Genomic DNA, 14,590 nt, shown 5'->3' with positions numbered 1-14,590 from the left:
TTGATTTTCCCATGATGTCAAGCAAAGAGGCACTGAGTTTGAAGGTAGGCCTTGAAATACATCTACAGGGACACCTCCAATTGACTCAAATGATGCCAATTAGCCTATCAGAAGCTTCTAAAGCCATGACATCATTGTAGGGAAATATCCAAGCTGTTTAAATGCACAGTCAACTTAGTGTATGTGAACTTCTGACCCACTGGAATTGTGATGCAGTGAATTATAAGTGAAATAATAATAACTGTAGTTGCAAAGGGTATCAGTGTCTTAACAGCGCGATTTGCCAAGGCAGGATACTCTGAGCGCAGCCCAGTCCAGAAATCTGGCAGTGGCTTCTGATTAAATTACATTTTCACAGAACTGCTTTCTGCAATTTCGATGAGGCTCTCTTGTTCAGATATCGGTAAGTGGACTGGAGGCAGGGCATGAAAGGGATAATTAATCCAGTTGATTGTATCATCGCTTTCGAGAAAGTACCTGCGTAATTAGGCACCTAACTCACTCTGGTGTTTCGCTATTTCACATTTGACGTTGTCCGTAAGCTTGAGTTCATTTACACACAAAAAATCATACAATGATGGAAAGTCCTGTGTGTTGTCCTTGTTAATGCAGACATAAAAGACAGACAGAGAATGTCACACCCTGACCATAGTTTGCTTTGTATGTTTCTATGTTTTGGTTGGTCAGGGTGTGATCTGAGTGGGCATTCTATGTTGGATGTCTTGTTTGTCTATTTCTATGTCTGGCCTGATATGGTTCTCAATCAGAGGCAGGTGTTAGTCATTGTCTCTGATTGGGAACCATATTTAGGTAGCCTGGGTTTCACTGTGTGTTTGTGGGTGATTGTTCCTGTCTCTGTGTTTTGCACCAGATAGGACTGTTTTAGGTTTTCGCACATTTGTTGTTTTGTTAGTTTATTCGTGTCCAGTTTCTTTATTAATGTACAATGAATAACACCCACGCTGCATTTTGGTCCGCCTCTACTTCACCTAAAGAAAGCCGTTACAGAGAAGAGCTCCAACTTCTTAATCACAGCCTCAATTTTGTCCCGCACCTTGATTATAGTTGTGGAGAGTCCCTGTAATCCTAGATTCAGATCATTCAGGTGAGAAAAAAACAACATCCAGATAGGCCAGTCGTGTGAGAAACTCGTCACCATGCAAGCGGTCAGACAAGTGAAAGTTATGGTCAGTAAAGCATACTTTAAGCTCGTATCCCAATACTTTGCCCCTTGATAACCAACGCACTTCTGTATGTTGTAAAAGCGTTACATGGTCGCTGCCCATATCATTGAATAGCGCAGAAAATACACGAGGAGTTCAGGGGCCTTGCTTTAACAAAGTTAACCATTTTCACTGTAGTGTCCAAAATGTCTTTCAAGCTGTCAGGCATTCCCTTGGCAGCAAAAGCCTCGTGGTGGATGCTGCAGTGTACCCAAGTGGCGTTGGGAGAAACTGCTTACACACACGTTACCACTCCACTATGTCTCCCTGTCGTGGCTTTTGCACCATCCGTACAGATACCAACATGAGCAGCAGCTACTTTTGGCTACATACGGACCGAGTGGAATTCCGGCGAGAGAGTAACGGTTAATGTGATTGGATGTTAATTATTTGACTAGGCTGCTTGTATTTGACATTGTGTTGTTAATTCGCTGAACACTAGATGGTTTAATTTTATTTTTGCTGGTGAACCGACGATACTCAGATGAGAGAAAAAAACTCGCCCAAATGTACACAGCCCCGTTGGAACCCAAATGTACACAGCCCTGTTGGAACCCAAATGTATACAGCCCTGTTGGAACCCAAATGTATACAGCCCCGTTGGAACCCAAATGTACACAGCCCCGTTGGAACCCAAATATACACAGCCCCGTTGGAACCCAAATGTACAGCCCCGTTGGAACCCAAATGTATACAGCCCCGTTGGAACCCAAATGTATACAGCCCCGTTGGAACCCAAATGTACACAGCCCCGTTGGAACCCAAATGTACAGCCCCGTTGGAACCCAAATGTATACAGCCCCGTTGGAACCCAAATGTATACAGCCCCGTTGGAACCCAAATGTATCCAGCCCCGTTGGAACCCAAATATACACAGCCCCGTTGGAACCCAAATGTATACAGCCCCGTTGGAACCCAAATATACACAGCCCCGTTGGAACCCAAATGTACAGCCCCGTTGGAACCCAAATGTATACAGCCCCGTTGGAACCCAAATATACACAGCCCCGTTGGAACCCAAATGTACAGCCCCGTTGGAACCCAAATGTACACAGCCCCGTTGGAACCCAAATGTATACAGCACCGTTGGAACCCAAATGTACACAGCACCGTTGGAACCCAAATGTACACAGCACCGTTGGAACCCAAATGTACACAGCACCGTTGGAACCCAAATGTACACAGCCCCGTTGGGAACTTGTTCATTTTATGTCTCAGTTGTTGAATCTTGTTATGTTCATACAAATATTTACACATGTTAAGTTTGCTGAAAATAAACGCAGTTGGCAGTGAAAGGACGTTTTTTGTTGTTGCTGAATTTATATCCTATACACACACCTTTAAAAAACATAAAAAATTATATTGAATCTTCTCATTATCCAATAAAACGCTTGTCTTTCACTGATGAAAGACTTACAGATTCTAAAAGTCAGCAACAGCAGAGTTGCTGAAGTGAAGTGTCTTCACAGCTGAAAACCAATTGAATGTAATTTGCCTCAACAAGGAACACCCCAAAGTCATTACAGACACTTGCAGTTTCCCTTTCCAATTCGATCCTCTCCTCCAGACAGGAACAGGTGAAGCGAGAGGATTTACTTCGCCCAAAATCTGTATGTGAAAGTGTCGAGTTACTAGAGGCTAATTTGATCAAATAAAAGTTTCATAATGTTTAGGCTGTTACAAATGTACTGATATAATTGGATTCACGTTGCATTCCGGCAACTTTGAGAAAAATGACTAAGTTGTGCATCATTGGCTACAATGGTTCCACCTGACCTAATTTGCCTTCAATCATTGAGGACATGTATTTCCGTTGTTAGAGGGGGTCACTCGGCTTTCTTGACAATATAATAAATAATATTTGTCTTCTCTCAAAAAGCCCCAGCGAGTCACGTGATAAGCTGCAGCGAGTCATATGACTGAAGGGGAAGTTACTTCTGATTGTACAAAATCGCAGAGGACAAGGCACAAACCCGTATCGCAGGTGCATCGCAGTTTGGGGAAATATAGCGTAACCTTTGTAATTTGTTCTTATACGTAGACTCAAGTTCCTTGCTAGTTATTATCGTAGATTCAAATCTCTGCGTAGTGCTGCAAACAGGAGCGTGGTGTGACGCGATGAAGGTGAGCGGTGTGTTGTTGTGTGTGTTCCTGCTCTGGGTGGAGGGCTCCCAGGCTGATACCCCGGCCAACTGCACATATGAAGACCTGTTGGGCTCCTGGGTGTTCCAAGTATCGAAGGGGGGACAAGGCAAAGGCATCAACTGCTCTATGATGGGTAAGAGCTGGAAATACGGAACGACCTCTCGCTTTAAGCAATCAAGGAGGCTATGTAACACACTTTTAATTGGTTCAAGTGTTAACTTGACCCGGTAGTCTATTGCCTTAGTTTGTAGGCTATTGATTTAGCTTTTGTATCGAGCATTGTGTCATTGTTACAACGTTCACCTCTGCCCAATGTTACCATGTCTACCCCGTCATACTTTGCAGTAGAGAAGAAGCTCCCATTTTAATTGAGAAGTAATGACCAAAATGTCTCTGTTTTAAAAAGACACCATTGATAAGTCGATAACGGTGCGCCTGGAGAAGCTGTCTGTGGCGGTGGACGACCTGGGGAACACGGGATTCTTCACCCTCATCTACAATCAGGGCTTTGAGGTTGTCCTCAACGACTACAAGTGGTTTGGCTTCTTCAAGGCAGGTTTAAGCTCTCACTTGTTTCATTCAGGGTTCCACTTTAGTCTATAACAGTAGCATACTACGATCTCTGTCAAGAGGTCTGGAACATTTTTGGTGGATATGGAATGACATTGTCATTTAATCTCCAGCCTGTAGGCTACAGAAAAGACCACATCCTTGTTCCACCATATTCTATCTGCTACAGGATTGTTGATGGGATGTTGACGTGCTGCACAGATGTTTCTATAGCAGCTCCCTGGAGAGGTGTGCTGGGAATGGACAAGCAAAATATTTCACATCCTTGTCTTTGACAGTGGACTCTGATTATCAAAGGGCTGCATCAGCTCTCACCTAAAAAGGCCATAAGCCACTGGTTGAGAGGAACTGTCATTGTTTTGGGGCAGAATTGTGATGTTTTATGTGTTAGAGGTGCATCTTGGTCAGTTTAGCTCAGTCAATGCCATCAATATTCCTCCTGATGAGCCGACCTCCCGCTATGGAAGTCCTCCAACCTTGTAGCCTTGTACATTAAGTTTCAGACACATGGCTGGTCACCTTTCCTGTAATTGCAGGGTTGGTGGTTCAGTCACTATTCTGACTTTTACATCTCAGTTGCTACATTGATATATTCAGGCTTGTGTTTCAAAGATCCTTTCAGTGTTGTGTTGATCCTTTTTCATTCGGGGTTGTATTTCGTTTTGCCTTTTTCACGTGACTTCCTTGTGACTATCAGGGGAAATGTTCAGTGTTGTCCCTCCTACATGGTTTAGCTGATGTCTGCACGTCACTTGTACTTCCTTATTGAAACCGTCTGGACTTGTTTCAGCACAGTGACACACCACATGCTTCACTGGAAAAGCCCAGTGTTAGTTACTCATTGCTGCTGTTCATAACACCACACTGTCTGCTCACTCTCTCATATTGAAAGCGGTTATCAGGGGAACTGCCACATCCACTTGCATAAAACATCACTGACTTGTAGCTCTTGTGTTTTTTAATCTCTAACTCTGGCCATAAAGATTCAATATGTGATCGTCCTCTTTCTACACAACACACAGGGACGCCTCGTACAGACTGATTTTTCTCCTCTCTGTTCCAGTACTCTGAGCAGGGCTCTGAGGTGACCAGCTACTGTGACCAGACTCTGCCAGGCTGGGTCCATGATTCTCTTGGAAACAACTGGGCCTGCTTCACTGCCAAGAGGGTTGTCCCAACACCCCCTCGCTCCGTAGACACACACCGCTACCATCCCAATGACCTGTGAGTAGCCTCAGGGTTTAATAGCAGGCTTGACACTCTGTGCCCAGTAATAATGCTCTCCAATAATCACCTATGTTTTCACATTAAAGTACTATAATTGGCTAGAAGGCTATTTTCATCCATGGTCCCATTTTAGTGTGAGCATTGCTCATATTGAAAAACAAGCAGTCTGCTTAGTTTAGACTCTCTGTTACATCGGCTGTCAGTCACTGCTCGTGTGTTGTGTGATGTGTTCTGGTCTGAGCAGTGCTCTCTCCCTCTGGCTGTTCTAGTGCTCCTGCGTTTGTTCATTCTGTTTTCATTCCTTCAGGCTGTGTAGGTCTGTTTACTCCTCCCTCCCCTCCCCCAGGTTGGTGTAGGTCTGTTTACTCCTCTCATGTGGGGTATATGTCAATCAAGTCATTCAAATGTATATTTATAAAGCCTGATTTTTACATCAGCCGATGTCAAAGTGCTATACAGAAACCCAGCCTAAAACCCCAAACAGCAAGCAATGCAGCGGTAGAATCAGTCTTTACGTTTGTGTAGGTCTGTTTACGTCTCCCTCCCCCAGGTTGGTGTAGGTCTGTTTGCTCCTCCCCCAGGTTGGTGTAGGTCTGTTTACGCCTCCCTCCCCTCCCCCAGGTTCCTCCAGAGGTCCTACAAACACAACCTGGACTTCATTGACTCCATCAATGTGGCCCAAAGCTCCTGGAAAGCCATGGCCTACAGCGAACATGAGACCTACAATCTGCAGCAGCTAATGCACAGAGCCGGGGGACCAGCTTCACACATCCCCAGGTACAGTCACTCACTTGTGACTCTATGTATTGAAACAGGAATTCAATTATTATGAAACTCATTTTGGTGAACTTCACACTAGGAAGAAGCAGGATGTCTGTCAGCTGTGAGATTTGTTACTTCTGAAAGAAAAGGGGGACAATCAGGAACTTAACTTTGTTTTTTAAGTGTGGGGGGGGACATCATTTATTATATTTTATCCTGTCAAACACTCCACACAGCCCACCTGACTGCTCGGCGGCGTCCGCATGGTCCTAATGCACACCTTCGCCTCACTTTGCATCACATTCCAACGATCAAACTGGGGGTGACAAAAGCAATTTCATCATGTGGGAGGGACAGGTCCACAGTGACAGTTGTGCCCCTGGAGAGAATAGTCATGGCAGATGAGTCCAAGGCTAGAGGGTTCTGTTTTAGGATAATGGGACACGGTCTCTGGCCCCAACTCGTCTAGACTGCTCTGGTATGACGGATAGTAAGAGGCACTCTGTACAAGGGCTTACAAATGCCTGAGGTTTCTTTCTCTCTCAACCCCCAGCTGAGTTGTATTTCTCTCCACTCGTTCACTCCCCCCTCATGGGTTTTAAAGGAATGGTTTGGTGTCAGATATGTTGAACTAAGTACAGTCATTACGGTGACACCAATCCATAGTGTGGGGGAGACTAGTGATCACCTCAGGAGAGATCACCTTGGTGGTCGGTAGGTATGAAGCAGGACTCTAAAACGGAGGTAGTACCTAAAGGTGTTCAATCGGAACACTCATTTTGGATTCATTGCAAAACATGTCCATGGTGTACCCTTATTGTATGAGTCTATGCTCCTCCCCAGACGTGTTGGCCCCGCCCCTGTGACATCAACACTAGCCAAGATGGCGGCCGGCCTCCCTCAGCGCTGGGACTGGAGAGATGTCAACGGAGTCAACTACCTCAGTCCTGTCCGCAACCAGGGTAACGCACGCCGGGTCAAATACCTACACTTGTCTATCGTGACTCTTGGCAAAATGTCTCCTCTCACAACCCATGTGTTTAATGTTCAGCCTTTCTGCTGTGTCTGAGGCCTTGGGAATGTCCTCTACAGGGCACACTGTACCACTGCCTGTCCTAGTTAGAGAACTGCTAAATCAATGATTCCTCCTGGATTATAGTGGCCATCGTTCCCGTCTCAACCCCACAGACAACATGCTCGTGTGTCGTGAGTTGTTGCATAGCTGGTTGAGAGGGCAACGGCAGGGCTGGGATATAGGGGCTCTGTTGAGGGGTTTTAATAGCTGTGTGATGAAGTGGGGCCCTTACTGAAGGCTCTGCATGGTCGACAGTGGCCATGCAGCATTTACTGCAGAACTATTGTGAAGGAAGTGAGTTTGTTTATACAGGATGTACCGCCCCCACCTGTCAACCAATCATGTCAATAGAGCTATACGGCGCCCTCTGCATTGTTACAGTTTGAGTCTCGATGTGGTACGGAGCTTCATTTTGCCTCTGCATACCTCCGGAGGCTCCACAATTGCGTCACCCTCCATGTGAAGCCTCTGACCACATTTTCATCTCCAGCATAAATGGGCTTTTAGGATTCATTCCCACAGAACTCTAGTTGCAGGTTAAAGATGATCCACGGACTGCTTGACCGGGTGTCTGGTTCTTAGTGGTGACTGATATTACAGTGAGGTTTTTGATTGGTTGTGACAGTGCAGGGTTTGATTGGTACTCTGTGGGTTCCAGCTTCGTGTGGTAGCTGCTATTCCTTTGCCTTAATGGGAATGTTGGAGGCTCGTGTCCGGCTCCAAACCAACAACACCGAGACTCCCATCTTCAGCCCACAGCAGGTCGTGTCCTGCTCCCAGTACTCCCAAGGTAATGAGTGAACACACTCTGCATAATTGTACCTTAACAGTGTTTGTGTATTTCTCCCCATATCTAAGCCCTCTTACTTCCCCCTCTCCTCCCTCTCAGGTTGTGACGGTGGTTTCCCCTACCTCATTGGGAAGTACGTCCAGGACTTTGGGATCGTGGAAGAGTCGTGTTATCCGTACGCTGGGACAGATTCCCCGTGTGACGTTCCCGATGGCTGTCTCCGCCACTACACTTCGGACTACAGCTACGTGGGAGGGTTCTACGGAGGCTGCAGTGAGTCTGCCATGATGCTGGAACTGGTCAAGAACGGACCCATGGGGGTGGCCTTTGAGGTGGGACACACACACACACGTTTGTTTGTGCATTGGCTTATCTGAGTGATGGCCATTAGTTTTTCTAAGTCAAAATGGCCAGGTGTCTTCCTCACACTGTTCTCGTCCAGGTGTATCCTGACTTCATGCACTACAAGGAGGGTATCTACCACCACACGGGCCTCCATGACTCCTACAACCCGTTTGAGCTGACCAACCACGCGGTGCTGCTGGTGGGCTACGGCCAATGTCACGTCACGGGTCAGAAGTTCTGGGTGGTGAAGAACAGCTGGGGGACAAAGTGGGGCGAGGAGGGCTTCTTCAGGGTCAGACGGGGGTCTGACGAATGTGCCATTGAGAGCATCGCTGTGGCAGCCAAGCCCATCCCTAAACTGTAGAGGGTCTACGGGGGTAGGAGGGAAAGGGTTCATCTTTAGGCATTTTCTCAATTGGAACCTAGCCTGAAGTCTACAATTGCATATAAATGTAATATTTTGAAATGGCTGGGACATTGTCAGAGTTTAACTGTAGAAGTGTTCCCCACGCTCACTAGACAGTCTGGTCCTTGACAGTCAGATGGATATTTGTGAATGATGCCAAAAGGGAACCTGCTATAATGCCCTGTAACTGGGATTTCTAGTTTTATTAGTAGTTAGTCTGGTGATTGATAGGAGGGCAGAGAACCTCTACTCTTTATCTGTAATCTCAGGGGAGACTGTCCTGTGATCTTAAATATATACCTTGTTGCTAGTCATCTCTGTGCTGTCCTCTCCTATCTCTGCTGATGCTGTGACTTGGAGTCTCCTGGGAATGTACAAAGGGACTGGCTCATGCTGTTGGAAGGGATGCAGTATTATGATTCAATGTTGGTGCCTTTTTTTCCTCACTTCAGAAGTGGTTGCCTTTCATTAGAAATGTCAGTTTTCCAATAAGATCACATCATGCATGTTCAGATTTTGTTTTCCTTTTTATAATTTGAAAAAATAAAGTTTTAGAAATATGTTCAGTGACTTTTATATATTGACATCTGGGCAAATCTTAAACTATATGTGCTCAACTTCAATATTCTTGATGGGCTGTTGCATGTCTTGCCATTTATTCAGAATTAAGTCATTTTCAGATAACTGTATGAACTTCAGATGGGGTCAGCCCAGCTGCCAGCTTTCACGCCTTAGGCCCGCCAGTCACAAGATCCCGCTGTTACCCTCTTCTGCCCCACTTCTCTGGGCGTTCCTTCAGGATCGCTGGAGCACACCGCTCCACAGTCTCTTCTCTACCGTTATCACGGCGTATTAATGTCCTACCGTAGCGCTCCGCGGTCGCCATGCAGAACAATCACAAGGAGCACCTCTATAAGATCCTGGTAATAGGGGACCTGGGGGTGGGCAAGACTAGCATCATCAAGCGCTATGTCCACCAGAACTTCAGCCCAAACTACCGAGCCACAATAGGAGTGGACTTCGCCCTGAAGGTCCTTAACTGGGACCATGAAACCATACGGCTACAGCTTTGGGACATAGCAGGTAGGAGAAGCATTACGCATGACACCGCTCCAATGGGGTCACAGGCAGGCCCGTTCTAGTATTATGCTATTTGGCCTCACTTGGATAAATTACATGTCATTTGTAAGAGGTTTGAAGGCTTGTCAAAGTTACAACGTAAGACGCGGGATGGGAAGACGGGAGAGAATTGTAGTTATTAGGTTCTGTGGAGTGGTCTTTTACGGAGTATGTGTATCAACAAGATTGGATGTATTGTATACTGACGGCAACATGTAATACAACAATTTTAGGGAGCGTTATGTTTTGTAATATTACACAACAGTCATGTTCGTGTGCAGAAGTTGGGAACCGATGGCAGTTAAGTTACACGGTAGGCGTATTGGCCTTATCTCACGTGAGTGGCGGTTATTGGAGAAATTCGTCTGATGCTTCTGTGCGCGCTCTCTGTTCTATACTCTCTGGCCGGTACAGCCGGTGCGCACGCCTGCATGTACAGTCATGTGTCTCGCACTCGTGAGGGAGATTTGAGGCTCAGAATGGGTTTATCGTGAACGAGAACCGACAAGACTTCCGGGATCGAGAATGCCCTGCTACCTATTGTATTCAGAATAGATTGATGCATTGCTTCATGCAGCTCAATTTGGAGGGATATTCTGAACTGTTTTCTCATACCCTTAATTGAAGCGGATGTGTTCACGAGACATTGCAACGTCCCAGTGTTTAGTGTTGCCTTAGATGGCCTCTGATAAGGGGTTTTGACTCATTTCCGTCAGTAACTACATGATCACAAGCTTTCAAAGCCTTGGAAGGAAACACGTCTTGCAGCAACGAAACAGCTGAACTATGTGGTCAATTTAAATAGAGCGCCGTACCAAAATAGCAATGCCATGTGGATGGTTTCTCAGTTTAGCTTGATGTAGTCAGCTGGTAGCCAGCTGACGTTAACTCAGACTGGAGTTTGTGCTTTGCTTAAACTAGCCTTGCTCTATTGATCATACACTTGTAGAATGTCACACCTAGGCCCGATCTCAGATGAACCTGTAGGCAAGACCTTACGTAAATATGTACTTGTGGAGATCTGAGAGTATTTAACAAGTGGAAGCTTGAACGTATTGCTTTCATCAATCAAATCCAATCATTTATAAGGCGTAGGGTCTAGGTCTCGGCAGTGGTGGAAAAATTACTAAGTCAAAAGTAAAGATACATTTGAATAGAAAAGTACTCAAGTGAAACTAACCCAGTAAAATACTACTTAAGTAAGTCTAACATTATTTGATTTTAAATATACTTTATAAAAATGAAATAGAAATGTATGGAAAAATAAAAGCTACATGTAAAGTGTTGATTTCATGACCTAAAATCAAAGATCTCAGTTTTACATACAGTCGTGGCCAAAAGTTCAGAATGACACATTCATTTTCAAAGTCTGCTGCCTCAATTTGCATGATGACAATTTGCATATAATCCAGAATGTTATGAAGAGTGATCAAGTTAATTGCCACTAATTGCAGAGTCCCTCTTTGCCATGCAAATGAACTGAATCCCCCAAAAACATTTCCACTGCATTTCAGCCCTGCCACAAAAGGACCAGCTGACATGTCAGTGATTCTCTCGTTAACACACGGCTGGAGATCACTCTGTTATGCTGATTGAGTTTAAATAACAGACTGGACACTTCAAAAGGAGGGTGGTGCTTGGAATCATTGTTCTTCCTCTGTCAAACATGGTTACCTGCAAGGAAACACGTGCAGTCATCATTGCTTTGCACAAAAAGGGCTTCACAGGCAAGGATATTGCTGCCAGTAATATTGCACCTAAATCAACCATTTATCGGATCATGAAGAACTTTAAGGAGAGCGGTTCAATTGTTGTGAAGAAGGCTTCAGGGCGCCCAAGAAAGTCCAGCAAGTGCCCGGACCATCTCTTAAAGTTGATTCAGCTGCTGGATCAGGGCACCACCAGTACAGAGCTTTCTGAGGAATGGCAGCAGGCAGGTGTGAGTGCATCTTGAGACCATTCATGTGTGGGGTTGCTTCTCAGCTAAGGGAGTGGGCTCACTCACAATTTTGCCTAAGGACACAGCCATGAATAAAGAATGGTACCAGCACATCCTCAGAGAGCAACTTCTCCCACCCATCCAGGAACAGTTTGGTGACGAACAATGCCTTTTCCAGCATGATGGAGCACCTTGCCATAAGGCAAAAGTGATAACTAAGTGGCTCGGGGAACAAAACATAGATATTTTGGGTCCATGGCCAGGAAACTCCCCAGAACTTTATCCCATTGAGAAGTTGTGGTCAATTCTCAAGAGGTGGGTGGACAAACAAAAACCCACAAATTCTGACAAACTCCAAGCATTGATTATGCAAGAATGGGCTGCCATCAGTCAGGATGTGGCCCAGAATTTAATTGACAGCATGCCAGGGCCGGATTGCAGAGTTCTTGAAAAAGAAGGGTCAACACTGCAAATATTGACTCTTGGCATCAACTTCATGTAATTATCAATTAAAGCCTTTGACACTTATGAAATGCTTGTAATTATACTTCACTATTCCATAGTAACATCTGACAAAAATATCTAAAGACACTGAGGCAGCAGACTTTGTGGACATTTATATTTGTGTCATTCTCAACTTTTGGCCACAACTGTACACAAAAAGTGTATTTCTCTCAGGTTTTGCCCAGATTTGTTTACATCCCTGTTAGTGAGCATGTTATCCTTTGTCATGATAATCCATCCACCTGACAGGTGTGGCATATCAAGAAGCTGATTAAACAGCATGATCATTACACAGGTGCACCTTGTGCTGGGTACAACAAAAGGCCACTCTAAAATGTGCAGTTTTGTCATACAACTCAATGCCATAAAGTTTTGAGGTACTGTGCATTTGGCATGCTGACTGCAGGAATGTCAGGCAGAGCTCTTGCCAGAGAATTTAATGTTAATCGGCTGGGCCTGGCTCCTAAGTGGGTTGGCCTGGCTCCCAAGTGGGTGGGCCTATTCCCTCCCAGGCCCACCTATGGCTGCCCCCCTGACCAGTCATGTGACATCCGTATATTAGGGCCTAATGAAAGTATTTCTCTTGACTGATGTCCTTCTATGAACAGTAACTCAGTTAAATCTTTGAAATTGTTGCTTTTATATTCTAGTTCAGAATATAAATAATTTCAAATTCCTTATATTAAGCAAACCAGACTTAGATTTTCTTGTTTTTTAAATTTACGGATAGCCGGGGGCACACTCCAAACACACATCATTTACAAACAAATGATTTGTATTTCGTGAGTCTGCCAGATCAGCGGCAGTAGGGATGACCAGATGTTCTCTTGATAAAATGAATTGGACAATTTTCCTGTCCTGCTAAGCATTCAAAAAGTACGTTTGGGTGTCAGGAAAAATTTATGGAGTAAACCAGACAATATTTTCTTTAGGAATGTAGTGAAATAACTGTTGTCAAAAATATAAATAGTAAAGTAAAATACAGATACCCCCCAAAAACTACTAAATACTACTTAAGTAAAAATACTTTAAAGTACTACTTAAGTACTTTACACCCCTGGGTCTAGGGGTCCATTTGGGATTGGGCCCTATCAAAGACTATGGCCGTGTCCAGTAACGTCTGGACACACTGGTAAACAGCTTTCATAGTGACCGTGGGAGTCTGTGATAACATCTGGACACACTGGTAAACAGCTTTCATAGTGACCGTGGGAGTCTGTGATAACATCTGGACACACTGGTAAACAGCTTTCATAGTGACCGTGGGAGTCTGTGATAACATCTGGACACACTGGTAAACAGCTTTGATAATGACAGTAGGAGACAGTGATAACATCTGGTCACAACCGGTAAACAGCTTTGATAATGACAGTAGGAGACAGTGATAACATCTGGACACACTAGTAAACAGCTTTCATAGTGACCGTGGGAGTCTGTGATAACATCTGGACACACTGGTAAACAGCTTTCATAGTGACCGTGGGAGTCTGTGATAACATCTGGACACACTGGTAAACAGCTTTCATAGTGACCGTGGGAGTCTGTGATAACATCTGGACACACTGGTAAACAGCTTTGATAATGACAGTAGGAGACAGTGATAACATCTGGACACACTAGTAAACAGCTTTCATAGTGACCGTGGGAGCCTGTGATAACATCTGGACACACTGGTAAACAGCTTTCATAGTGACCGTGGGAGTCTGTGATAACATCTGGACACACTGGTAAACAGCTTTCATAGTGACCGTGGGAGTCTGTGATAACATCTGGACACACTGGTAAACAGCTTTCATAGTGACCGTGGGAGTCTGTGATAACATCTGGACACACTGGTAAACAGCTTTGATAATGACAGTAGGAGTCTGTGATAACATCTGGACACACTAGTAAACAGCTTTGATAGTAACTATAGGAGTCAGTGATGGGAGACGGAGTCATAGTAGCACATTCCACTTATTACACTGCTGTAAGCAGAGGAATTTACACACCTATGACCTCTCTCTCTCTCTGGTGGTCTTCCTCTCTCTCTCTCTCTGGTGGTCTTCCTCTTTCTCTCTCTCTCTGGTGGTCTTCCTCTTTCTCTCTCTCTGGTGGTCTTCCTCTTTCTCTCTCTCTGTGGGCTCCCTCTCTGTCTCTCTCTGGTGGTCTTCCTCTTTCTCTCTCTCTCTGGTGGTCTTCCTCTTTCTCTCTCTCTCTGGTGGGCTCCCTCTTTCTCTCTCTGGTGGTCTTCCTCTTTCTCTCTCTCTCTGGGGGGCTCCCTATTTCTCTCTCTCTCTCTGGTGGTCTTCCTCTTTCTCTCTCTCTCTGGTGGTCTTCCGCTTTCTCTCTCTCTGGTGGTCTTCCTCTTTCTCTCTCTCTCTCTGGTGGGCTCCCTCTTTCTCTCTCTCTCTCTGGTGGGCTCCCTCTTTCTCCTCTCTCTCTCTCTCTGGTGGGCGCACTTATCTCTCTCTCTCTCTCTCTCTCGCTCTCTCTCTCTGGTGGG

General features: G+C 45.2%; 2 protein-coding genes across 2 annotated transcripts in view; both read left to right on the top strand.

Annotated features, from left to right (window-relative positions):
• Positions 1–2,768: 2,768 nt before the first annotated feature.
• On the top strand, positions 2,769–9,105 carry LOC109909278 (dipeptidyl peptidase 1). Its single transcript, XM_020508348.2, has 8 exons — positions 2,769–3,501; positions 3,775–3,920; positions 5,002–5,162; positions 5,787–5,942; positions 6,771–6,889; positions 7,661–7,792; positions 7,892–8,124; positions 8,235–9,105. Exons 1-8 carry the CDS (start codon positions 3,342–3,344, stop codon positions 8,499–8,501), a joined length of 1,374 nt encoding a protein of 457 aa, XP_020363937.2. The 5' UTR covers positions 2,769–3,341; the 3' UTR covers positions 8,502–9,105.
• Positions 9,106–9,190: 85 nt separating this feature from the next.
• Positions 9,191–14,590, top strand: part of LOC109909494 (ras-related protein Rab-38-like) — a gene marked incomplete at its 3' end in the record, with an annotated part of 8,045 nt that continues 2,645 nt past the window's right edge. Inside the window, 1 exon segment of the mRNA XM_031796324.1 lies at positions 9,191–9,626. Coding sequence (XP_031652184.1) covers positions 9,428–9,626 — 199 coding nt within the window.

This window comes from Oncorhynchus kisutch, linkage group LG18 (assembly GCF_002021735.2).
Source record: "Oncorhynchus kisutch isolate 150728-3 linkage group LG18, Okis_V2, whole genome shotgun sequence".
NCBI lineage: Eukaryota > Metazoa > Chordata > Actinopteri > Salmoniformes > Salmonidae > Oncorhynchus > Oncorhynchus kisutch.
The sequence above is the reverse complement of the archived record's forward strand: the minus strand, read 5'-3'. Positions and strand labels throughout refer to the sequence as shown.

Excerpts from the sequence above, each read along its gene's own strand:
- LOC109909278 (XM_020508348.2), top strand. The coding sequence starts at position 3,342 with ATGAAGGTGAGCGGTGTGTTGTTGTGTGTGTTCCTGCTCTGGGTGGAG. Across the intron at positions 3,921-5,001 it reads AGTGGTTTGGCTTCTTCAAG|TACTCTGAGCAGGGCTCTGA; the intron begins GCAGGTTTAAGC and ends TCTCTGTTCCAG. Across the intron at positions 5,943-6,770 it reads CCAGCTTCACACATCCCCAG|ACGTGTTGGCCCCGCCCCTG; the intron begins GTACAGTCACTC and ends GCTCCTCCCCAG.